This window comes from Oncorhynchus clarkii, chromosome 13 (assembly GCF_045791955.1).
Source record: "Oncorhynchus clarkii lewisi isolate Uvic-CL-2024 chromosome 13, UVic_Ocla_1.0, whole genome shotgun sequence".
Lineage (NCBI taxonomy): Eukaryota > Metazoa > Chordata > Actinopteri > Salmoniformes > Salmonidae > Oncorhynchus > Oncorhynchus clarkii.
Genome location: NC_092159.1, coordinates 5,529,236 through 5,557,023, shown reverse-complemented (window position 1 = coordinate 5,557,023; position 27,788 = coordinate 5,529,236). Strand labels below are relative to the sequence as shown.

The 27,788-nt window shown below is 42.5% G+C and overlaps 1 protein-coding gene across 1 annotated transcript; it reads left to right on the top strand.

The window, feature by feature from the left end:
* On the top strand, window positions 1–27,444 carry LOC139424200 (GTPase IMAP family member 8-like). Its single transcript, XM_071175878.1, has 6 exons — window positions 1–82; window positions 542–1,175; window positions 15,217–16,236; window positions 24,152–24,219; window positions 26,023–26,097; window positions 26,189–27,444. Exons 1-6 carry the CDS (start codon window positions 1–3, stop codon window positions 26,965–26,967), a joined length of 2,658 nt encoding a protein of 885 aa, XP_071031979.1. The 3' UTR covers window positions 26,968–27,444.
* Window positions 27,445–27,788: the final 344 nt, after the last annotated feature.

Below are 27,788 nucleotides of genomic sequence, written 5' to 3'. Positions count from 1 at the left end.
ATGGAACGAGGAAGAGGAAGGACTCTGAAGATTCTGTTCCTGTTGACACTCTGTCTGCACGACTTCACTGGTCAATGCCAAGGTACACAATACACACACACACTTGTTGCAGAAGATATTCTTCCTGGGGTCAACAGAAATCACAAAACATGACAAGTAACTAAACACTAATAGACAAGGACAGTCACACAAATAAATGTATAAATATATAAAATAATAGTAATACAATACATTAAAATAATGAGTGTCTTTGTTTGTGTCCCTTCTCATGCCATTCCATGAGAAGTTGATTCATCTTTTTTTATTATTTGTTTAATGTTGAACTAGGGGACTGTGAAGAGACCCCTGGTGTCATGTCCTGTGGGGTATATATGGGTGTATAAGCTGAATATTATTTGACTATAAGAGATGCATTTAATGTCTCGTCAACTCTCAAAGAGGAAACACACACACACACACACACACACAGATACAGTATGTGCATGGAAGTAGCCGTATATCATCTACTATCAAATCAATCATTGGTTGTTTATTTCCACAGTTTCAGGGCAGCTCTCTGACCAGAGGATAGTTCTGGTGGGGAAGACTGGATCAGGGAAGAGTGCAACAGGAAACACCATCCTGGGGAGAGAGGTGTTTAAAGTGGGGGCTTCTCCAGTGTCTGTGACTATACAGAGTGAGAAACGGAGTGGAGTGGTGGATGGGAGGAAGATTGATGTCATCGACACCCCGGGGCTCTATGACACAACATTGTCTCAAGAAGAGATGAAAAGTGAAATAGTCAGGTGTATAGAAATGTCAGTCCCAGGACCTCACGCCTTCCTGCTGGTGATCAGACTGGGGAGGTTCACAGAGGAGGAGAGGAACACTGTGAAGGGGATCCAGGAGAGCTTTGGAGAAGAAGCCTCAATGTACACCATCATTCTGTTCACACATCGAGATCAACTGAAGGGGAAATCAGTAGAGGAGTTTCTGGCTGAGAGCAAAGAGTTACAGAAACTCATCAATATCTGTGGGGGCAGATATCACTCCCTAAACAATGACAAGAGAGAAGACAGTCAGGTCCCAGAGCTGCTGAAGAAGATAGAGGAGATGGTGAAGAAGAATGGAGGAAAACACTACACCAATGAGATGTACCAGGAGGCCCAGAGGAAGATCGAAGAGGAGGAGGAGAGGAAGAGACAGGAAAAGGAGAAGAGAGAGAGAGAGGAGAGACAGGAGGAGGAGAAGAGAGACCGAGAGAGGAGACAGGAAGAGGAAAAAAGAAGAAGAAGAGAAGAGAAATTGAATGACTGCAAGTGGTCAGCACTTGCCAGTTCGGCTGTATTGGGGTTGGGAGCCATGTACAATCCATTGTCCATTACAGCAGGGGCTGTATTAGCCGCTGCTAAAGGTTTTGACTGCCTGCACACCTATTTCAAATCAGGTAGTTCCAACTCAGAAGACCAGAAGGAATAACATTTCCACATCCACCATCTCAAATTGTTTTGAAATTAAGATGAATTATTGAGTTATATAATATAAATAGAATTTGATCTCTGAGAATTTAAGAAAATTTATTGCACCCAAATTGGACATTTTAATTGCTAGTATTCATATACTTTTCAATAAATATAGTACCAAACATCTGATCTGGATCCAATTTTTCCCCAACAATGATTAAGAACAAAAAATGGTCAAAAGCCTCAGACCAGATGTTGGGTATTATTTCACACTAATGACTTGTTATCTGGAGGGCGGCCATTTGCATCTCCCCAAAATCAAATCAAATCAAATGTATTTATATAGCCCTTCGTGCCAGTCCTCTTCTGGCAGTGCCGGGCGGAAATTATAACAGAACATGGCCAAGATGTTCAAATGTTCATAAATGACCAGCATGGTCAAATAATAATAATCACAGGCAGAACAGTTGAAACTGGAGCAGCAGCACTGCCAGGTGGACTGGGGACAGCAAGGAGTCATCATGCCAGGTAGTCCTGAGGCATGGTCCTAGGGCTCAGGTCCTCCGAGAGAGAGAAGGAAAGAGAGAAAGAGAGAATTAGAGAGAGCATACTAAAATATATATAAAAAAAATATATATATAAAATATAAAATTCACACAGGACACCGGATAAGACAGGAGAAGTACTCCAGATATAACAAACTGACCGATCGCTGCAGCTGTACATAGTCTATTGGTAAATAGCCCACCCATTTTCACCTACCTCATCCCCATACTGTTTTTATTTATTTATTTTTCTGCTCTTTTGCACACCAATATCTCTACCTTTACATAACCATCTGATCATTTATCACTCCAGTGTTAATCTGCATAATTGTAATTATTTGCCTACCTTCTCATGCCTTTTGCACACAATGTATATATAGACTCCCCTTTTTTCTACTGTGTTATTGACTTGTTAATTGTTTACTCCATGTGTAACTCTGTGTTGTCTGTTCACACTGCTATGCTTTATCTTGGCCAGGTCGCAGTTGCAAATGAGAACTTGTTCTCAACTAGCCTACCTGGTTAAATAAAGGTGAAATAAAAAAATAAAAAATAAAAAAAAAACTGATCCTAGACCCCCGACACATAAACTACTGCAGCATAAATACTGGAGGCTGAGACAGGAGGGGTCAGGAGACACTGTGGCCCCATCCGATGATACCCCCGGACAGGGCCAAACAGGAAGGATATAACCCCACCCACTTTGCCAAAGCACAGCCCCCACACCACTAGAGGGATATATTCAACCACCAACTTACCATCCTGAGACAAGGCCGAGTATAGCCCACAAAGATCTCCGCCACGGTCCTAATGTGGAATCCGTAACCATGCCGATATCATGGACAGTAATGGTTTGAGAACATTCCAAGATTTGGAAGATACATACACATTACCAGATACATACACATTACCAGATACATACACATTATCAGATACATACACATTACCAGATACATACACATTACCAGGCAACTCTTTTTGTTTATATTTACTCAGGTCAGGTATGTTGGCCTGTAGAGTCCCTTGGGAAATCCAACTACCGAACCATCCCCCCCCTTGTTGTCCCAGCAGGATTTCACAGCCTCTGGTCCCATACTAGAATACATTTACATGTGTGGTACTTTTAATAACCATTTAGCTTCAGCTGGCCAATTATTAGAAAGGATCATCTCTGAAAATGCATATCATTCTACTATAGAGAGTCTCCTGGTCACATGACCTTGTAGAGAACGATGCACTAACAGACTCACAGACTTAATCTTCATTTCCCCATTTGATGTCTATGATGTAATTATTGATTATTGCTATGCTAAAGGGTTTAAAGTAAAATAGCTGATTCCCTTCTTACTCTCTGCACCACTGATCACAGAACCATACTTTATTACTCCCTTTCTGTTTACAAAGCTTTCCTACAGCAACTTCCAACGTACCTAACTTTGTTACTAATGTATGAAAGAATGAGCTACCAAAGCCAATCGTAAGATTACTTAACGCTTGAGGTCCCTTTGGTCTCCAACAATTTAGGTAAATCCTCCTTTAGTTTTATTGCCCCCGTTGTTGTGATAACCTACAACATTCCTTGCATCTTGTTTCCCTGGAGCCTCTAAGGCAGCTTAGGACTCTGGTGTTGAATTATTTCAATGAAGATTGTATTTTACCCCTTTTTTCTCCACATTTTCGATCTTGTCTCATCGCTGCAACGGGCAATGGGCTCGGGAGGCGAAGGTCGAGTCATGCATCCTCTGAAACATGACCCACCAAACCACGCTTCTTAACACCTGCCCGCTTAACCCGGAAGCCAGTCGCACCAACGTGTCGGAGGAAACATTATTCAACTGACGACCGGGGTCAGCCTGTAGGCGCCCGACCCGCCACAAGGTGTCGCTAGAGCACGATGAGCCAAATAAAGCTCCCCAGCCAAACCCTCACCTCACCCGGACGACGCCGGCCTATTGTGTGCCGCCCTATGGGGACTCCCGATCACAGCCAGTGACTCCTTGCGGATTGCAGTTCTTTCGATTGATTGTGGTGGTTTATATGTTGAAATTGTGGTGTTGAAGTTGTTCTTTGTGCTTATATTTATTCTCCTTGTTCTATTTGTCATGTTAGTTTTTCTTCCTGTTTGGGAGAAAATGTTTGTATTCAGGGCACCATTGGGAATGAGACGCTGGTCTAATTTGGGCTACCTTCAATAAGTAAAAGTTAATAAATAAAAAATGCATAAACAACTATTGGAAAGGTCTTATTCTGAGCTAACCATTCAAAAAGTATGGTCAACAGATCTATTTGAATCTGAACAACCCTTTAACTAGAACAGAATATGGAAAAATATGGCATCCTGTAATCTGAACCATCAATTTATACATTGTGTGCAACCCAATCATCACCAAGTTGTACCAGGGTGCTGGTGGTATGTCTGAAGGCATGGCTGGTGGATTCCCTGGTGCTGGTGGTATGCCTGAAGGTATGGCTGGTGGATTCCCTGGTGCTGGGGATATGTCTGAAGGCATGGCTGGTGGATTCCCTGGTGCTGGGGATATGTCTGAAGGCATGGCTGGTGGATTCCCTGGTGCTGGTGGTATGTCTGAAGGTATGGCTGGTGGATTCCCTGGTGCTGGTGGTATGCCTGAAGGCAAGGCTGGTGGATTCCCTGGTGCTGGTGGCTCCGATCCTGCAGGCGGTGGATCGTCTGGACCAACTATTGAGGAAGCCGACTAAACCATTCCAACGTTCCTGCAACTACCTCCCTTAACAAGCAACGTTTGAAATGCTGCTTTGAGTCAATGACTATTATCACTGTGACTCTTATCACAACCTGTGTCAAGTCACTCCAGTTCACACTGACCGTAGTAGTAGTCCATCACAACTTTTTCCCACTGATCTTTGTCTATAGCGCCTGCTAAATTCAAGGCAGCAATGTTGTTGAGATCAGTCCATTGCTAACGTCATATCTTTTAAAAACTCTGCTCAGTATCTTCACATACTGAGCAGCTCATGTTATAGACAGAAGCATGCTACATGGCAGACCAATCCGAACTCATCTCTTGGCATATCCAGCCCATCCATTATCTCAGACAATCATGACTAGCGGGAAGGTTACTCGCTTTTTCCGTGGCTAAACCGACTGGGCTCGTATTTGCAAATGGCAATCAAGTTTGTTTATTAAGGCATTTCTGCCAACCAAGCAGTGAAGTAGCTAGCTTCTTGAATCGGGTCACATATGAACATTCTATCATTAATGAGCTCAAAAAGATAAAAACCCTCACATATATCCTTATCACAAGGGTTGTGTAAATATAGTAACTCTATCACAGATCATGTTTTGTCCAACAGATCATGTTTTGTCCAACAGATCACGTTGGTGTCCGGTTACTAAGCAAATGTTTCATAAGCTAAACTGACTGTTGCACACAAAGAAATAGGATCCGGGTACACAGGCACACCTTTAACTGGAAATTACATTACAAACACACCTCGTGATGAGAAGGACGTAATTTCATCAAAACACAACTCGTGATGACAAGGACTGTGAGGGAAGTCAGTGCATCATGGTGGTAACTTCAGAACAAAGCAGACATTTCATACACCTGTGGTAAGAGACAGGTGTCTAAATAGGAAGGATGTGAAACACGTCTGCACTGCACACTAGTGCACTACTTTGACCAGGGCCCTAGTGCACTACTTTCTAATAGTACCCTAGTGCACTACTTTGACCAGGACCCTAGTGCACTACTTTCTACCAGGACCCTAGTGCACTACCTTGACCAGGACCCTAGTGCACTACTTTGACCAGGACACTAGTGCACTACTTTGACAAGGGCCCTAGTACTTTCTACTAGGACCCTAGTGCACTACTTTCTACCAGGCCCCTAGTGCACTACTTTAACCAGGGCCCTAGTGCACTACTTTCTACCAGGACCCTAGTGTACTACTTTGACCAGGACACTAGTGCACTACTTTGACAAGGGCCCTAGTACTTTCTACTAGGACCCTAGTGCACTACTTTCTACCAGGACCCTAGTGTACTACTTTGACCAGGACACTAGTGCACTACTTTGACAAGTGCCCTAGTACTTTCTACTAGGACCCTAGTGCACTACTTTCTACCAGGCCCCTAGTGCACTACTTTAACCAGGGCCCTAGTGCACTACTTTCTACCAGGACCCTAGTGCACTACTTTCTAGTAGGACCCTAGTGCACTACTTTCTAGTAGGACCCTAGTGCACTACTTTAACCAGGACCCTAGTGCACTACTTTGACCAGGGTACTAGTGCACTACTTTAACCAGGCCCCTAGTGCACTACTTTCTACTAGGACCCTAGTGCACTACTTTAACCAGGACCCTAGTGCACTACTTTGACCAGGGTACTAGTGCACTACTTTAACCAGGCCCCTAGTGCACTACTTTCTACTAGGACCCTAGTGCACTACTTTAACCAGGACCCTAGTGCACTACTTTGACCAGGGTACTAGTGCACTACTTTAACCAGGACCCTAGTGCACTACTTTGACCAGGGTACTAGTGCACTACTTTAACCAGGACCCTAGTGCACTACTTTCTACTAGGACCCTAGTGCACTACTTTAACCAGGACCCTAGTGCACTACTTTGACCAGGGTACTAGTGCACTACTTTAACCAGGACCCTAGTGCACTACTTTGACCAGGGTACTAGTGCACTACTTTAACCAGGACCCTAGTGCACTACTTTGACCAGGGTACTAGTGCACTACTTTAACCAGGACCCTAGTGCACTACTTTGACCAGGGTACTAGTGCACTACTTTAACCAGGACCCTAGTGCACTACTTTGACCAGGGTACTAGTGCACTACTTTAACCAGGACCCTAGTGCACTACTTTGACCAGGGTACTAGTGCACTACTTTAACCAGGACCCTAGTGCACTACTTTGACCAGGGTACTAGTGCACTACTTTGACCAGGACCCTAGTGCACTACTTTGACCAGGGTACTAGTGCACTACTTTGACCAGGGTACTAGTGCACTACTTTGACCAGGGTACTAGTGCACTACTTTGACCAGGACCCTAGTGCACTACTTTGACCAGGGTACTAGTGCACTACTTTGACCAGGACCCTAGTGCACTACTTTGACCAGGACCCTAGTGCACTACTTTGACCAGGGTACTAGTGCACTACTTTGACCAGGGTACTAGTGCACTACTTTGACCAGGGTACTAGTGCACTACTTTGACCAGGGTACTAGTGCACTACTTTGACCAGGGTACTAGTGCACTACTTTGACCAGGGTACTAGTGCACTACTTTGACCAGGGTACTAGTGCACTACTTTGACCAGGGTACTAGTGCACTACTTTGACCAGGACCCTAGTGCACTACTTTTTTTATTTTACCTTTATTTAACTAGGCAAGTCAGTTAAGAACAAATTTTTATTTTCAATGACGGCCTAGGAACAGTGGGTTAACTGGTCTAGGAACAGTGGGTTAACTGGTCTAGGAACAGTGGGTTAACTGGTCTAGGAACAGTGGGTTAACTGGTCTAGGAACAGTGGGTTAACTGGTCTAGGAACAGTGGGTTAACTGGTTTAGGAACAGTGGGTTAACTGGTCTAGGAACAGTGGGTTAACTGGTCTAGGAACAGTGGGTTAACTGGTCTAGGAACAGTGGGTTAACTGGTCTAGGAACAGTGGGTTAACTGCATGTTCAGGGGCAGAACGACAGATTTGTACCTTGTCAGCTCGGGTGTTTGAACTTGCAACCTTCCGGTTACTAGTCCAACGCTTTAATGACTAGCTACCCTGACGCCCCACTTTGACAGGACCCTAGTGCACTACTTTAACAGGACCCTAGTGCACTACATTAACAGGACCCTAGTGCACTACATTAACAGGACCCTAGTGCACTACATTAACAGGACCCTAGTGCACTACTTTAACAGGACCCTAGTGCACTACATTAACAGGACCCTAGTGCACTACATTAACAGGACCCTAGTGCGCTACTTTGACCAGGACCCTAGTGCACTACTTTAACAGGACCCTAGTGCACTACTTTCTACTAGGACCCTAGTGCACTACATTAACAGGACCCTAGTGCGCTACTTTGACCAGGACCCTAGTGCACTACTTTAACAGGACCCTAGTGCACTACTTTCTACTAGGACCCTAGTGCACTACATTAACAGGACCCTAGTGCGCTACTTTGACCAGGACCGTAGTGCACTACTTTAACAGGACCCTAGTGCACTACTTTGACCAGGACCCTAGTGCACCACTTTAACAGGACCCTAGAGCACTACTTTGACCAGGGCACTAGTGCACTACTTTAACCTGGACCCTAGTGCACTACTTTAATCAGGACCCTAGTGCACTACTTTAACAGGACCCTAGTGCACTACTTTCTACCAGGACCCTAGTACACTACTTCTACCAGGACCCTAGTACACTACTTCTACCAGGACCCTAGTACACTACGGTCTACCAGGACCCTAGTGCACTACTTTCTACCAGGCCCCTAGTGCACTACTTTCTACCAGGACCCTAGTGCACTACTTTCTACCAGGCCCCTAGTGCACTACATTCTACCAGGCCCCTAGTGCACAATTTCTACCAGGACCCTAGTGCACTACTTTCTACCAGGCCCCTAGTGCACTACTTTCTACCAGGACCCTAGTGCACTACTTTCTACCAGGCCCCTAGTGCACTACATTCTACCAGGACCCTAGTGCACAATTTCTACCAGGACCCTAGTGCACTACTTTCTACTAGGACCCTAGTGCACTACTTTAACAGGACCCTAGTGCACTACTTTGACCAGGGCACTGGGGCACTACTTTAATCAGGACCCTAGTGCACTACTTTAACAGGACCCTAGTGCACTACTTTCTACCAGGACCCTAGTACACTACTCCTACCAGGACCCTAGTACACTACGGTCTACCAGGACCCTAGTGCACTACTTTCTACCAGGCCCCTAGTGCACTACTTTCTACCAGGCCCCTAGTGCACTACTTTCTACCAGGACCCTAGTGCACTACTTTCTACCAGGCCCCTAGTGCACTACATTCTACCAGGCCCCTAGTGCACTACTATCTACCAGGACCCTAGTGCACTACTTTCTACTAGGACCCTAGTGCACTCCTTTAACAGGACCCTAGTGCACTACTTTAACAGGACCCCAGTGCACTACTTTCTACTAGGACCCTAGTGCACTACTTTAACAGGACCCTAGTGCACTACTTTGACCAGGGCACTGGGGCACTACTTTAATCAGGACCCTAGTGCACTACTTTAACAGGACCCTAGTGCACTACTTTCTACCAGGACCCTAGTACACTACTCCTACCAGGACCCTAGTGCACTACTTTCTACCAGGCCCCTAGTGCACTACTTTCTACCAGGCCCCTAGTGCACTACTTTCTACCAGGACCCTAGTGCACTACTTTCTACCAGGCCCCTAGTGCACTACATTCTACCAGGCCCCTAGTGCACTACTATCTACCAGGCCCCTAGTGCACTACTTACTACCAGGCCCCTAGTGCACTGCTATCTACCAGGCCCCTAGTGCACTACTATCTACCAGGACCCTAGTGCACTACTATAACAGGACCCTAGTGCACTACTTTAACAGGACCCTAGTGCACTACTTTGACCAGGGCACTAGTGCACTACTTTAATCAGGACCCTAGTGCACTACTTTCTACCAGGACCCTAGTACACTACTTCTACCAGGACCCTAGTGCACAATTTCTACCAGGACCCTAGTACACTACTTCTACCAGGACCCTAGTGCACTACTTTCTACCAGGACCCTAGTGCACTACTTTCTACCAGGCCCCTAGTGCACTACTTTCTACCAGGCCCCTAGTGCACTACTATCTACCAGGCCCCTAGTGCACTACTTTCTACCAGGCCCCTAGTGCACTACTATCTACCAGGCCCCTAGTGCACTACTATCTACCAGGCCCCTCCTGCACTACTTTCTACCAGGCCCCTAGTGCACTACTATCTACCAGGCCCCTAGTGCACTACTATCTACCAGGACCCTAGTGCACTCCTTTAACAGGACCCTAGTGCACTACTATCTACCAGGACCCTAGTGCACTCCTTTAACAGGACCCTAGTGCACTACTTTCTACCAGGACTCTAGAGCACTACTTTTACCAGGACCCTAGTGCACTACTTTAACTAGGACACTAGTGCACTACTTTAACCAGGACCCTAGTACACTACGGTCTACCAGGACCCTAGTACACTACTTCTACCAGGACCCTAGTGCACTACTTTCTACCAGGACCCTAGTACACTACGGTCTACCAGGACCCTAGTGCACTACTTTCTACCAGGACCCTATAGTACACTACGGTCTACCAGGACCCTAGTACACTACTTTCTACCAGGACCCTAGTACACTACTTTCTACCAGGACCCTAGTGCACTACTTTCTACCAGGACTCTAGAGCACTACTTTTACCAGGACCCTAGTGCACTACTTTAACCAGGACACTTGTGCACTACTTTAACCAGGACCCTAGTGCACTACTTTAACAGGACCCTAGTGCACTTCTTTAACCAGGACCCTAGTGCACTACTCTCTACCAGGACCCTAGTGCACTACTTTAATCAGGACCCTAGTGCACTACTATTTAGAGTTTCTGTAATGCACATGATATACAGTGCCTTGCGAAAGTATTCGGCCCCCTTGAACTTTGCGACCTTTTGCCACATTTCAGGCTTCAAACATAAAGATATAAAACTGAATTTTTTTTGTGAAGAATCAACAACAAGTGGGACACAATCATGAAGTGGAACGACATTTATTGGATATTTCAAACTTTTTTAACAAATCAAAAACTGAAAAATTGGGCGTGCAAAATTATTCAGCCCCCTTAAGTTAATACTTTGTAGCGCCACCTTTTGCTGCGATTACAGCTGTAAGTCGCTTGGGGTATGTCTCTATCAGTTTTGCACATCGAGAGACTGACATTTTTTCCCATTCCTCCTTGCAAAACAGCTCGAGCTCAGTGAGGTTGGATGGAGAGCATTTGTGAACAGCAGTTTTCAGTTCTTTCCACAGATTCTCGATTGGATTCAGGTCTGGACTTTGACCTCTATGTGACAAATGAATGGTGGAAAAACGAATGGAACCCTTTCCCTGTTTGACAGCTGGGTTTTATGGGTATTATGACTCATACTGTGGTACTCTATGGAGTTGGAAAGAGAACAAACAGATCTGGGACCAGGCTAGACAAGTATAAAGTTACATTTGAAAATGCAGTTTTATGTGTTATTACATTTCTAACCTTTTTTTGTGTCCAATTGTCCAACACATTTCATCTTACCCAAAGATGTGGCCTATCTTCTGATTCTGGCAAGTAGCCAAGGTTAAAATGAATAAGTACCTGTCCTGAGTTGAATAAAATTTGCCTAGCAGCACTCTCTCATTGGCTAGAAATGACTCGTCGCTGGGAAAATGAAACTTAACAGAATGTAAGGTGAGGCACATTGGGCGCTTTAGTTTTGCATGAGTTTTAGACCATTCTATTGGTCGAGGTAAATCTCCACCCACCTGGGGCATCTGGCTATGCAAAACCAGCAGGACCACTGCTTCAGGTCTCTCAGTGACAACAGCGGACAACAATATACAGATCCGTGCAACACTAAAAGTGAGTATTCAACTTAACTACCTTACTAATTAAATGTTGTACAACAATCTACTCTACACTACTTGAATAACTGTGGCACAATATTAAGTAGAAATTGTAATTAATAACGGGTCTGTTAATATTTATGTAAATAATCATGTGATTACAGTGTGTTTGTATTTCTACACGTTTTAACATTGTAGAACAGTGAAAGGAGAAACATGGTTAGACTTTCACCTGAAACATTTACCTTGTTTAGTGCAGAGATGGTGCAGTAAACTGTACCTTGTTTAGTGCAGAGATAGTGCAGTAAACTGTACCTTGTTTAGTGCAGAGATAGTGCAGTATACTGTACTTTGTTTAGTGCAGAGATAGTGCAGTATACTGTACCTTGTTTAGTGCAGAGATAGTGCAGTATACTGTACCTTGTTTAGTGCAGAGATAGTGTAGTATACTGTACCTTGATTAGTGCAGAGATAGTGTAGTATACTGTACCTTGTTTAGTGCAGAGATAGTGTAGTATACTGTACCTTGATTAGTGCAGAGATAGTGTAGTATACTGTACCTTGTTTAGTGCAGAGATAGTGCAGTATACTGTACCTTGTTTAGTGCAGAGATAGTGTAGTATACTGTACCTTGTTTAGTGCAGAGATAGTGTAGTATACTGTACCTTGTTTAGTGCAGAGATAGTGCAGTACACTGTACCTTGTTTAGTGCAGAGATAGTGGAGTATACTGTACCTTGTTTAGTGCAGAGATAGTGTAGTATACTGTACCTTGTTTAGTGCAGATAGTGCAGTATACTGTATCTTGTTTAGTGCAGAGATAGTGCAGTATACTGTACCTTGTTTAGTGCAGAGATAGTGCAGTATACTGTACCTTGTTTAGTGCAGAGATAGTGCAGTATACTGTACCTTGTTTAGTGCAGAGATGGTGCAGTATACTGTACCTTGTTTAGTGCAGAGATAGTGCAGTATACTGTATCTTGTTTAGTGCAGAGATAGTGTAGTATACTGTACCTTGTTTAGTGCAGAGATAGTGCAGTATACTGTATCTTGTTTAGTGCAGAGATTGTGCAGTATACTGTACCTTGTTTAGTGCAGAGATAGTGCAGTATACTGTACCTTGATTAGTGCAGAGATAGTGTAGTATACTGTACCTTGTTTAGTGCAGAGATAGTGCAGTATACTGTACCTTGTTTAGTGCAGAGATAGTGTAGTATACTGTACTTTGTTTAGTGCAGAGATAGTGTAGTATACTGTACCTTGTTTAGTGCAGAGATAGTGCAGTACACTGTACCTTGTTTAGTGCAGAGATAGTGGAGTATACTGTACCTTGTTTAGTGCAGAGATAGTGTAGTATACTGTACCTTGTTTAGTGCAGATAGTGCAGTATACTGTATCTTGTTTAGTGCAGAGATAGTGCAGTATACTGTACCTTGTTTAGTGCAGAGATAGTGCAGTATACTGTACCTTGTTTAGTGCAGAGATAGTGCAGTATACTGTACCTTGTTTAGTGCAGAGATGGTGCAGTATACTGTACCTTGTTTAGTGCAGAGATAGTGCAGTATACTGTATCTTGTTTAGTGCAGAGATAGTGTAGTATACTGTACCTTGTTTAGTGCAGAGATAGTGCAGTATACTGTATCTTGTTTAGTGCAGAGATTGTGCAGTATACTGTACCTTGTTTAGTGCAGAGATAGTGCAGTATACTGTACCTTGTTTAGTGCAGAGATAGTGCAGTATACTGTATCATGTTCAAGGGGGCCGATCTTGGGTCAACAGCCGTCTTATTGTTGCTGTGAGGGACACACCTGCAGGTTTTTGTCAGTACTGACTAAGTTCACACTGCTTAGACGTTGCATGCATCAACCAATGGTTGACTGACAGATTGCGAAAACACTTGATAGGATTAGCTGATGTGTAAAATACCTATCCAGGCACTGGATAAGTTTGGAGAGAGTTATACTTAAACTAAATCTTTAATCACGTATTAATAAGGGAGCAGGTCAATACAACGCACACATATAAAGTGAATCGATTGAGTTCTCTACATTAATGTTGGCTGGTCGACGAATCACCCTCAGATGATCTATAGAATGGGTCACCTATAATTCATAGCAGACAGTATCTGCTGTGTCAACAGTTTTCATTGTGTCTGAGAGACCAGTGTCTGTCCCTCCGACTCCATACTGGAGCCATGTCTCCCTGGTACTGTATAGAACAGAAACATTAACTCATGTTCTCTGGAATGCTCTTTAGGTTTTATCACCCAAAAGACATTGTATATCTCCTCTTGTCAGTGTGATCTCCCAGAGGCCATCCTCAGTAGAACACACAATAGCTATAAGAATCTTCTATTCTGTTGCATAAAACAACCATTTGATGCAATAAAAGTATCATAGCATAATCTTGCAATTTTCCCACCATAGGCGTCAGCAACGTCTGAGGAACTCACCCTTTGTGTTCCGACACCTCCCGACTTACACGTTGTTTGTGTTCACCTCTAACTGTTCACATTAAGCACTGGTTTCAGTTATACTGATTCCACTTCATTATTGTCTGAACTGTTTGTCTGTCTACACAGTAGATGTGATGTTTGACGTTAATGGAACACGACCTCTAACTGGTCTATCTGGTCTTAACAGCAGCAGTCAGGCAACGGTAGAATAACCATGTTTAGAATGTCATATGAGTACATTATGTTCACCTGATGTAGGCTACGTTGTTAGGGAATGTACTGTGTTTATCCAGTTATACCACGTTACATTACTCTTTTTATAGTTTATAGTTTAATATTTTATTTTTTTTGAAAGTCAAGTAGCTGAGAAAAAAATTATAATTTAGTCCATCCTCATCTATAAACGTTGAAACTTTGCTGAACACTCTGCATGAGTCACCGAAGAAATGTGGACTTTGTATTTTGTAATGAGGTCATCATCTGTTTCCATGTTTTTGATTGACTGCAATTGTAGTAATGGAACGAGGAAGAGGAAGGACTCTGAAGATTCTGTTCCTGTTGACACTCTGTCTGCAAGACTTCACTGGTCAATGCCAAGGTACACACACACACACACACACACACACACACACACACACACACACACACACACACACACACACACACACACACACACACTTGTTTGTTTGGATCCCATTATCTTTTCCAGAGGCAGCAGATATTCTTCCTGGGGTCAACAGAAATCACAAAACATGACAAGTAACTAAACACTAAGAGACAAGGACAGTCACACAAATAAATGTATAAATATATAAAATAATAGTAAATAGTAATAGTAATAATAGTAAATAAATGCCATTCCATGAGAAGTTGATTCATCTTTTTTAATTATTTGTTTAATGTTGAACTAGGGGACTGTGAAGAGACCTCTGGTGGCATGTCCTGTTGGGTATATATGGGTGTATAAGCTGAATCGTATTTGACTATAAGAGAAGCATTTAATGTCTCGTCAACCCTCAACCAGGAAAGACACAGACACACACATACACACACACATATATGCATGGACATAGAGTAAGTAGCCTTATATCAAGACACCTACCATCAAATCAATCATTTCTTGTTGGTTTCCACAGTTTTAGGGCAGCCCTCTGACCTGAGGATAGTTCTGGTGGGGACGACTGGGGCAGGGAAGAGTGCAACAGGAAACACCATCCTGGGGAGAGAGGTGTTTAAAGCGGGGGCTTCTCCAGTGTCTGTGACTGCACAGAGTGAGAAACAGAGTGGAGTGGTGGATGGGAGGAAGATTGATGTCATCGACACCCCGGGACTCTATGACACAACAATGTCTCAAGAAGAGATGAAAAGTGAAATAGAAAAGGCCATCTACATGTCAGTCCCAGGACCCCATGTGTTCCTGCTGGTGATCAGACTGGGGAGGTTCACAGAGGAGGAGCAGAACACTGTGAAGTGGATCCAGGAGAACTTTGGAGAAGAAGCATCAATACACACCATCATTCTGTTCACACATGAAGATCAACTGAAGGGAAAATCAATGGAAGGGTTTCTGGCTGAGAGCAAAGATCTACAGAAACTCATCAATATCTGTGGGGGCAGATATCACTCCCTAAACAATGACAGGAGAGAAGACAACACTCAGGTTAGAGAGCTGCTGAAGAAGATAGAGGAGATGGTGAAGAGGAACGGAGGACAACACTACACCAACGAGATTTACCAGGAGGTCCAGAGGAAGATCGAAGAGGAGGAGGATAGGAAGAGAGAGGAGGAGAGGAAGAAAAAAGAGGAAGAAATGGAGATACAAGAGGAGGAGATCAGGAAGCGGGAAGAGGAGGTGAGGAGAGAGGAGGAAATGAAAAGAGAGGAGGAGTTGAGGAAGATAGAAGAGGAGAGACAGGAGGAGAGGAGGAAGACGGAAGAGGAGGCGAGAGCGAGAGAATGGAGACAGGAAGAAGAAAGAAGAAGAAGAGAAGAGAAATTGAATGACTGCAAGTGGTCAGCGTTTGCCAGTATGGCTGCATTGGGGTTGGGAGCCATGTTCAGCTCTCCATGGTCGTTAACAGCAGGGGCTACATTAGCCGCTGTTAAAGGTTATGAATGCATGGGCACCTATTTCACCTCAGGTAGTTCCAACTCAGAAGACCAGAAGAAGTAAGATTTCCACATCCATCATCTCAGATTGTTTTGAAATTTAGATGAATTATTGTGTTATATAATATAAATAGAATTTGATCTCTGAGAAATTAATAAATAAATACAATTTATTGTGCCTAAATTTGGCATTTTAATTGATAGGATTCATATACTATTCAATAAATATAGTACCCAACATCTGATCTGGATCCAATTTTTCCCCAACAATGACTAAGAACAAAGAATGGTCAAAAGCCTCAGATCAGATGTTGGATATTATTTCACACTAATGCCTTGTTATCTGGAGGGCGGCCATTTGCATCTCCCCAATGGTCCTAATGTGGAATCCGTAACCATGCCGATATCATGGACAGTAATGGTTTCAGAACATTCCAAGATTTGGAAGATACATACACATTACCAGATACATACACATTACCAGATACACACACATTACCTGAAAGGACTGATCTCTATAACATACGCGCTATATATGCTAACTTCTGAAAGGACTGATCTCTATAACATACGTGTTATATATGCTAACTTCTGATAGGACTGATCTCTATAACATACGTGCTATATATGCTAACTTCTGAAAGGACTGATCTCTATAACATACGTGCTATATATGCTAACTTCTGAAAGGACTGATCTCTATAACATACGTGCTATATATGCTAACTTCTGAAAGGACTGATCTCTATAACATACGTGCTATATATGCTAACTTCTGAAAGGACTGATCTCTATAACATACGTGCTATATATGCTAACTTCTGAAAGGACTGATCTCTATAACATACGTGTTATATATGCTAACTTCTGAAAGGACTGATCTCTATAACATACGTGTTATATATGCTAACTTCTGAAAGGACTGATCTCTATAACATACGTGTTATATATGCTAACTTCTGAAAGGACTGATCTCTATAACATACGTGCTATATATGCTAACTTCTGAAAGGACTGATCTCTATAACATACGTGCTATATATGCTAACTTCTGAAAGGACTGATCTCTATAACATACGTGTTATATATGCTAACTTCTGAAAGGACTGATCTCTATAACATACGTGTTATATATGCTAACTTCTGAAAGGACTGATCTCTATAACATACGTGTTATATATGCTAACTTCTGTAAAGTTGTAAAACATTTTAAACACCCCCCCCCCCCCCCTTGTTGTCCCAGCAGGGTTTCACAGCCTCTGGTCCCATACTAGAATACATTTACATAATAACCATTTTGCTTCAATTATTTGAAAGGATAATCTCTGAAAATGCATATCATTCTACTATAGAGAGTCTCCTGGTCACATGACCTTGTAGAGAACGATGCACTAAGACTCACAGACTTCATCTTGATTACCCCTTTTGATGTCTATGATGTGCTAAGTGCTAAGTTAAAGAGTTGAAGAAAAAACAAAAAATATCCGTAGCTGATTCACGTAATCCCTTTTTACTCTCTGCACCACTGATCACAGAACCATTGACCGATATATTTGAACTTGACAGTTGTTTCTGGTGGTGTCCTTATGATCTGTAAAGCAGGACATGTCCCCCCCCCCCCCCTACATAAAGGAGGACATCCTTCTGAACAATTTGAAAATGATCTTGCCTTCACAAAGTACTAGAATCCCTGACCAACTGTCAACTAAGAACATTTTTAACTTCCCACTCTATTCTTAATGTGATCAAATCAGGTTTAAGAATCCCATCTATTCTTAATGTGAACCAATCAGGTTTTAGAATCCCAACTATTCTTAATGTGAACCAATCAGGTTTTAGAATCCCATCTATTCTTAATGTGATCCAATCAGGTTTTAGAATCCCATCTATTCTTAATGTGAACCAATCAGGTTTAAGAATCCCATCTATTCTTAATGTGAACCAATCAGGTTTTAGAATCCCATCTATTCTTAATGTGAACCAATCAGGTTTTAGAATCCCATCTATTCTTAATGTGAACCAATCAGGTTTTGGAATCCCATCTATTCTTAATGTGAACTAATCAGGTTTTAGAATCCCATCTATTCTTACTGTGAACCAATCAGGTTTTGGAATCCCATCTATTTTAATGTGAACTAATCAGGTTTTAGAATCCCATCTATTCTTAATGTGAACCAATCAGGTTTTAGAATCCCATCTGTTCTTCATGTGAACCAATCAGGTTTTGGAATCCCATCTATTCTTAATGTGAACTAATCAGGTTTTAGAATCCCATCTATTCTTAATGTGAACCAATCAGGTTTTAGAATCCCATCTGTTCTTCATGTGAACCAATCAGGTTTTAGACCTGGACAGAGCACAGAGCACATCATTCCTTGCATTTTGTTTCCCTGGAGCCTCTAGTGCAGGTTAGGACTCTGGTGTTGAATTATTTCAATGAAGATTGTATTTTACCCCTTTTTTCTCCACAATTTCGATCTCGTCTCATCGCTGCAACTCCCCAATGGGCTGGGGAGGCAAAGGTTGAGTCATGTGTCCTCTGAAACATGACCCACCAAACCACGCTTCTTAACACCCGGAAGCCAGCCGCACCAACGTGTCGGAGGAAATACTATTTAACTGACGACCGGGTTAACCTGCAGGCGCAGGTTGTGGTGTTGAGGTTGTTCTTTGTGCTTATATTTATTCTCCTTGTTCTATTTGTCATGTTAGTTTTTCTTCCTGTTTGGGAGAAAATGTTTGTATTCAAGGCACCATTGGGAATGAGACCCTGGTCTCATTTGGGCTACCCTCAAGAAGTAAAAGTTAATAATTAAGAAATGTATAAACAACTATTGGAAAGGTCTTATTCTGAGCTAACCATTCAAAAAGTAGGGTGCACAGGTCTAACTGAATCTGAACAACCCTTTAACTGTAACAGAATATGGAAAAATATGGCATCCTGTAACCCGAACCATCAATTTATACAATGTGTGCAACTCAATCATCACCAAGTTGTACCAGGGTGCTGGTGGTATGCCTAAGGGCATGAGTGGTGGATTCACTGGTGCTGGTGGTATGTCTGAAGGCATGGCTGGTGGATTCACTGGTGCTGGTGGTATGTCTGAAGGCATGGCTGGTGGATTCACTGGTGCTGGGGGTATGTCTGAAGGCATGGCTGGTGGATTCACTGGTGCTGGTGGTATATCTGAAGGCATGGCTGGGGGATTCACTGGTGCTGTTGGCATGTCTGAAGGCATGGCTGGTGGATTCCCTGGTGCTGGTGGTATGCCTGAAGGCATGGCTGGTGGATTCCCCGGTGCTGGTGGTACTGTAGCAGCACCAGTAGTAGATCAGAAGGTGGTACTGTAGCAGCACCAGTAGTAGTTCAGAAGGTGGTACTGTAGCAGCACCAGTAATAGATCAGAAGGTGGTACTGTAGCAGCACCAGTAGTAGTTCAGAAGGTGGTACTGTAGCAGCACCAGTAGTAGTTCAGAAGGTGGTACTGTAGCAGCACCAGTAGTAGTTCAGAAGGTGGTACTGTAGCAGCACCAGTAGTAGTTCAGAAGGTGGTACTGTAGCAGTACCAGTAGTAGATCAGAAGGTGGTACTGTAGCAGTACCAGTAGTAGATCAGAAGGTGGTACTGTAGCAGCACCAGTAGTAGTTCAGAAGGTGGTACTGTAGCAGCACCAGTAGTAGTTCAGAAGGTGGTACTGTAGCAGTACCAGTAGTAGTTCAGAAGGTGGTACTGTAGCAGCACCAGTAGTAGTTTAGAAGGTGGTACTGTAGCAGCTCCAGTAGTAGTTCAGAAGGTGGTACTGCAGCAGCACCAGTAGTAAATCAGAAGGTGGTACTGTAGCAGCACCAGTAGTAGTTCAGAAGGTGGTACTGTAGCAGCACCAGTAGTAGTTCAGAAGGTGGTACTGTAGCAGCACCAGTAGTAGTTCAGAAGGTGGTACTGTAGCAGCACCAGTAGTAGTTCAGAAGGTGGTACTGTAGCAGCACCAGTAGTAGTTCAGAAGGTGGTACTGTAGCAGCTCCAGTAGTAGTTCAGAAGGTGGTACTGTAGCAGCACCAGTAGTAGATCAGAAGGTGGTACTGTAGCAGCTCCAGTAGTACTTCAGAAGGTGGTACTGTAGCAGCTCCAGTAGTAGTTCAGAAGGTGGTACTGTAGCAGAAGGTGGTACTGTAGCAGTACCAGTAGTAGATCAGAAGGTGGTACTGTAGCAGTACCAGTAGTAGATCAGAAGGTGGTACTGTAGCAGCACCAGTAGTAGTTCAGAAGGTGGTACTGTAGCAGCACCAGTAGTAGTTCAGAAGGTGGTACTGTAGCAGCACCAGTAGTAGTTCAGAAGGTGGTACTGTAGCAGCACCAGTAGTAGTTCAGAAGGTGGTACTGTAGCAGCTCCAGTAGTAGTTCAGAAGGTGGTACTGCAGCAGCACCAGTAGTAAATCAGAAGGTGGTACTGTAGCAGCACCAGTAGTAGTTCAGAAGGTGGTACTGTAGCAGCACCAGTAGTAGTTCAGAAGGTGGTACTGTAGCAGCACCAGTAGTAGTTCAGAAGGTGGTACTGTAGCAGCACCAGTAGTAGTTCAGAAGGTGGTACTGTAGCAGCACCAGTAGTAGTTCAGAAGGTGGTACTGTAGCAGCTCCAGTAGTAGTTCAGAAGGTGGTACTGTAGCAGCACCAGTAGTAGATCAGAAGGTGGTACTGTAGCAGCTCCAGTAGTACTTCAGAAGGTGGTACTGTAGCAGCTCCAGTAGTAGTTCAGAAGGTGGTACTGTAGCAGAAGGTGGTACTGTAGCAGCACCAGTAGTAGTTCAGAAGGTGGTACTGTTGCAGCTCCAGTAGTAGTTCAGAAGGTGGTACTGTAGCAGCTCCAGTAGTAGTTCAGAAGGTGGTACTGTAGCAGCACCAGTAGTAGTTCAGAAGGTGGTACTGTAGCAGCACCAGTAGTAGTTCAGAAGGTGGTACTGTAGCAGCTCCAGTAGTAGTTCAGAAGGTGGTACTGTAGCAGCTCCAGTAGTAGTTCAGAAGGTGGTACTGTAGCAGCTCCAGTAGTAGTTCAGAAGGTGGTACTGTAGCAGCTCCAGTAGTAGTTCCTGTTACAGGTGTTTTAACGGGATATTTTCATGGTTCAATGCCTTTTAAAAGACTGAAAGACCCTGACATATAAACATGTGGAAGATACAGTGCCTTGCGAAAGTATTCGGCCCCCTTGAACTTTGCGACCTTTTGCCACATTTCAGGCTTCAAACATAAAGATATAAAACTGTATTTTTTTGTGAAGAATCAACAACAAGTGGGACACAATCATGAATTGGAACGACATTTATTGGATATTTCAAACTTTTTTAACAAATCAAAAACTGAAAAATTGGGCGTGCAAAATTATTCAGCCCCCTTAAGATACTTTGTAGCGCCACCTTTTTCTGCGATTACAGCTGTAAGTCGCTTGGGGTATGTCTCTATCAGTTTTGCACATCGAGAGACTGACATTTTTTCTCATTCCTCCTTGCAAAACAGCTCGAGCTCAGTGAGGTTGGATGGAGAGCATTTGTGAACAGCAGTTTTCAGTTCTTTCCACAGATTCTCGATTGGATTCAGGTCTGGACTTTGACTTGGCCATTCTAACACCTGGATATGTTTATTTTTGAACCATTCCATTGTAGATTTTGCTTTATGTTTTGGATCATTGTCTTGTTGGAAGACAAATCTCCGTCCCAGTCTCAGGTCTTTTGCAGACTCCATCAGGTTTTCTTCCAGAATGGTCCTGTATTTGGCTCCATCCATCTTCCCATCAATTTTAACCATGTTCCCTGTCCCTGCTGAAGAAAAACAGGCCCAAACCATGATGCTGCCACCACCATGTTTGACAGTGGGGATGGTGTGTTCAGCTGTGTTGCTTTTACGCCAAACATAACGTTTTGCGTTGTTGCCAAAAAGTTCAATTTTGGTTTCATCTGACCAGAGCACCTTCTTCCACATGTTTGGTGTGTCTCCCAGGTGGCTTGTGGCAAACTTTAAACGACACTTTTTATGGATATCTTTAAGAAATGGCTTTCTTCTTGCCACTCTTCCATAAAGGCCAGATTTGTGCAATATACGACTGATTGTTGTCCTATGGACAGAGTCTCCCACCTCAGCTGTAGATCTCTGCAGTTCATCCAGAGTGATCATGGGCCTCTTGGCTGCATCTCTGATCAGTCTTCTCCTTGTATGAGCTGAAAGTTTAGAGGGACGGCCAGGTCTTGGTAGATTTGCAGTGGTCTGATACTCCTTCCATTTCAATATTATCGCTTGCACAGTGCTCCTTGGGATGTTTAAAGCTTGGGAAATCTTTTTGTTTCCAAATCCGGCTTTAAACTTCTTCACAACAGTATCTCGGACCTGCCTGGTGTGTTCCTTGTTCTTCATGATGCTCTCTGCGCTTTTAACGGACCTCTGAGACTATCACAGTGCAGGTGCATTTATACGGAGACTTGATTACACACAGGTGGATTGTATTTATCATCATTAGTCATTTAGGTCAACATTGGATCATTCAGAGATCCTCACTGAACTTCTGGAGCGAGTTTGCTGCACTGAAAGTGAAGGGGCTGAATAATTTTGCACGCCCAATTTTTCAGTTTTTGATTTGTTAAAAAAGTTTGAAATATCCAATAAATGTCGTTCCACTTCATGATTGTGTCCCACTTGTTGTTGATTCTTCACAAAAAAAATACAGTTTTATATCTTTATGTTTGAAGCCTGAAATGTGGCAAAAGGTCGCAAAGTTCAAGGGGGCCGAATACTTTCGCAAGGCACTGTAAGAGGTTGGAGTGGGAAAAACACTCAGAGTGGTTTAAGTGTAGCAGTAGAGTAGATTAATACTGTACAATGAGAATCAACAGACGTCAGATACACTGAGTGCAGACACACGTCCTTTCTTTTTACATACAACATGATTGGTAACACTTTACTTGACATCAAGCATCATAACAGGTTATAACACGGTCATAATCATGTCTTAATATGTCATAACAGGTTATAACACACCATAATATGTCATAACGGGTTATAACACGTCATAACAGGTTATAACAGGTTATAACATGTCATAATCATGTCTTAATATGTCATAACAGGTTATAACACATCATAATAATGTCTTAATATGTCATAACAGGTTATAACACATCATAATAATGTCTTAATATGTCATAACAGGTTATAACATGTCATAATAATGTCTTAATATGTCATAACAGGTTATAATACGTCATAATAATGTCTTAATATGTCATAACAGGTTATAACACGTCATAATAATGTCTTAATATGTCATAACAGGTTATAACACATCAATCATGTCTTAAGGCCAGGCACCACAGGCTAATAGGGATTTTTGTTTGTTTACTCTCATCAGGCAGACACTTTACAAGTTCAAAGTAAACATATATGCAAGTTTTTATTTATTTTTAAATGAAAACCTCATTAAATATGTGCTATTATGTAAATTACGAGAATCCGTTTTTCAACACATTGCTTCAAGGCAAAATGTTGTTGTTTTGTTTTATTGGGAGCCACTCAATGATCAGACTTTTAAAGAACAGTTTATCAAAAAATAGTAATTTCATGGAATTAGTTAAAAACACAATTCACATGTATGACGGGTGCATATTTTACAGATATTTTACAGTCATAGCTATGTCATAATATGTCATAACAGCTGACATAATGTGTCATAACCTGTCATAATATGGTCATAACACTGTCATGACACATATATTTAGACCTGTTTGTGACATATCTTACATTATTTTATGGCTGGTTATGACACCTACATACGAGTCTCTCATTGGCTAGAAATGACTAGTTTCTGGGAAAATGAAACTTAACAGAATGTAAGGTGAGGCACATTGGGCGCTTTAGTTTTGCATGAGTTTTAGACCATTCCATTGGTCGAGGTAAATCTCCACCCACCTGGGGCATCTGGCTATGCAAAACCAGCAGGACCACTGCTTCAGGTGTCTGTGACAACAGGGAACAACAATATACAGATCCGTGCAACACTAAAAGTGAGTATTCAACTTAACTACCTTACTAATTAAATGTTGTACAACAATCTACTCTACAGTACTTGAATAACTGTAGTACAATATTAAGAAGACATTTTATTGATACCAGGTCTGTTAACATTTATGCATAAATAGTCATATGATTACATCACTTAACATCAAAATGTCAAAACAATATAATCATGTAGCTGTTAACAATCACATTCTGCTATACAGTATGTTTGTATTTATACACGTCTTAATATTGTAGAACAGTGAAAGAGGAAACATGGTTAGACTTTTACCTGAAACATTTACCTTGTTTAGTGCAGAGATAGTGTAGTATACTGTACCTTGTTTAGTGCAGAGATAGTGCAGTATACTGTACCTTGTTTAGTGCAGAGATAGTGCAGTATACTGTACCTTGTTTAGTGCAGATAGTGCAGTATACTGTACCTTGTTTAGTGTAGAGATAGTGCAGTATACTGTACCTTGTTTAGTGTAGAGATAGTGCAGTATACTGTACCTTGTTTAGTGCAGAGATAGTGCAGTATACTGTACCTTGTTTAGTGTAGAGATAGTGCAGTATACTGTACCTTGTTTAGTGTAGAGATAGTGCAGTATACTGTACCTTGTTTAGTGTAGAGATAGTGCAGTATACTGTACCTTGTTTAGTGTAGAGATAGTGCAGTATACTGTGTCTCGTTCAAGGTGGTCGATCTTGTAGCAGGTTGTTGCTGTGAGGGACACACCTGCAGGTTTTTGTCAGTACTGACTAAGGTTGCATTCCACTGCTAAGACGTTGCATGTATCAACCATTGGTTGACTGACGGATCGCTAAAACACCTGATGTGTTTAGCTGATATGTAAAATACCTATCCAGGCGTTGTAAGATCTGGCATCAGCAACGTCGGAACAGAGGAACAGAGGAACACTGTGCTTTGTGTTCAGACACCTCCTGATTTACACATTTAGTACTGTTTTCCGTTATACAGATTCCACTTAATTATTGTCTGAAATGTTCCTGTCTGTCTACACAGTAGATGTGATGTTTGATGGTAATGGGAACACGACCTCTAACTGGTCTATCTGGTCTTAACAGCAGCAGCCAGGCAACGGTAGAATAATAACCATGTTTAGAATGTCATTTGATACGCCCCATATGAGTACATTATGTACGCCCTATCTTAGGGAATGTACTGTGTTTTACAACAGTTGTACCGCATATCATTACTGTTTTTATTGTTTATAGTTTTATAATTGTTATTGTTTAGAAGTCAAATAGCTGAAAAAAATAATAATTTAGTCTTTCCTCATCTGTGAACGTTTGTCACATTCGTCACAAAGATGAGACCAGCAGCGTGAGTAGAATTCCACATGATATGTAATAACTGAAACTAACAAAACAACAAACAATCGAATGAAACGTGAAGCTAAACGAATAGTGCAGACAGGCAACTAAACATAGAACAAGATCCCACAAACACAAAAGGGAAATGGCTACCTAAATATGATCCCCAATCAGAGACAACGATAAACAGCTGTCTCTGATTGGGAACCATATCAGGCCAACATAAACATACAAAAAACCCTAGACCTACAAAAGCCAAGACATACCAAAACCCTAGACAATACAAAAACTAGCATACCCACCCTAGTCACACCCTGACCTAACCAAAATATATAGAAAACAGAGAAATCTAAGGTCAGGGCGTGATAACGTTGGAACTTGGCCAAACGCTTTGGATGAGTCACTGAAGAAATGTGGACTTTGTATTTTGTAATGAGGTCATTGTCTGTTTCCATGTTTTTGATTGGCTGCAGTAGTAGAGATGGAACAAGGGACAGGAAGGATTCTGAAGATTCTGTTCCTGTTGACACTCACTGGTCAATGCCAAGGTACACACACACATACTGTGCAGGAACACATAGTGTCTTGATAAATGGCTACTGAAAATTATCATCTCAAGCACTTCTTGTCTGTTTTCAGTTTCAGGGCAGCTCTCTGACCTGAGGATAGTTCTGGTGGGGAAGACTGGATCAGGGAAGAGTACAACAGGAAACACCATCCTGGGGAGGGAGGGGTTTAAAGTGGAGGCTTCTCCAGTGTCTGTGACTGCACAGAGTGAGAAACAGAGTGGAGTGGTGGATGGGAGGAAGATTGATGTCATCGACACCCCGGGGCTCTATGACACAACAATGTCTCAAGAAGAGATAAAAAGAGAAATAGAGAAGGCCATCTACATGTCAGTCCCAGGACCCCACGCCTTCCTGCTGGTGATCAGACTGGGGAGGTTCACAGAGGAGGAGCAGAACACTGTGAAGTGGATCCAGGAGAACTTTGGAGAAGATGCCTCAATGTACACCATCTTGCTGTTCACTCATGGAGATCAACTGAAGGGCAAAACAGTCAAAGGGTTTCTTGCTCAGAGCAAAGCGCTAAGGAGACTCATCAATATGTGTGGGGGCAGATATCACTCTCTAATCAATGACAAGAGAGAAGACAACACTCAGGTTAGAGAGCTGCTGGAGAAGATCGAGGAGATGGTGGTGGAGGACAATGGAGGAGAACACTACACCAGTGCTGACTATGAAGAGGCTCAGAGAAAGATCAGCGATATTACGTTTTACTGTAAACTGGCAGCGTACGGCGGTCTAGCCGCAGCAGGACTAGGGATGTTGTCTGCTTCACCAGTATTGGTGGCAGCAGGTCTAGCTGTAGGCGTCAGCCAAGGGTATGAATGCACTATGCATATGCTAGGCTTTTAAAACACCAGGTGTGCGTTCAGTTGGTCTTAACGTTTTGCTACGTATGGCAACGGTACTTACTGAATGATATAACAGTTCTTTCAAAACCATTTGCAATGTTATATATATGCTAGCCGTGTGGCAGGGTGGCCTATCATGATAGTTTTTGAAAGCAGCCCAGGTGTTGACCATGTTTATCTTAGTGCATGTATTTAGTGTGGAAATATAGTATTGTTGTGTCTTTACTATGGATTGAATGACATGACATGCTATTTTATAAAATCAATTCTCTGTAATTAATATTAGCTGATTAAACTAATCATGCAAATGTAATTAACTAGGAAGTCGGGGCACCACGGAAGCATGTTTATAGAGCTGTTGTCTTCCGAATAAACTCGTAAAGACCTGGTCATCTTTTATATCAATCGCAGTCAATTATTAATCATCACCTTATTCAGTCTCATCTGAAAGTTGTAAATTCTTGGTTATCTTCACGAACCCTGGCTAACAAGTTGAATCTGCAATACAAAATTTGGATTAATTATTTATTTACAAAATACCTAAATAGTCCCACAGAATTACATATATGGATCATACATTGACGACTAATTATGTCATAAAAGGAAACATCCCTAGTGGACGAAACCGATATGACGGCTGGTTACACAAAGAAAGGGGGTTGGGTTTGAATGAAAGTGCGTGAAGACTGAGAAACAAAAGGAGTTATGAAGCTATGCTATCGTAAATACAGAATCGTATGCATTCTAAATAACTGCCCATTCGGAAAAGGAAAATTCAAGAAATATATTTACTCTGAGCAGCGCTTCGATAGATTGGTCGAA

Bases quoted from the DNA above. Each gene is read 5' to 3' on its own strand.
- LOC139424200 (XM_071175878.1), top strand. From the start codon at position 1: ATGGAACGAGGAAGAGGAAGGACTCTGAAGATTCTGTTCCTGTTGACA. The intron at 83-541 runs GTACACAATACA...TTATTTCCACAG, and splicing joins CTTCACTGGTCAATGCCAAG to TTTCAGGGCAGCTCTCTGAC. The intron at 26,098-26,188 runs GTACACACACAC...GTCTGTTTTCAG, and splicing joins ACTCACTGGTCAATGCCAAG to TTTCAGGGCAGCTCTCTGAC.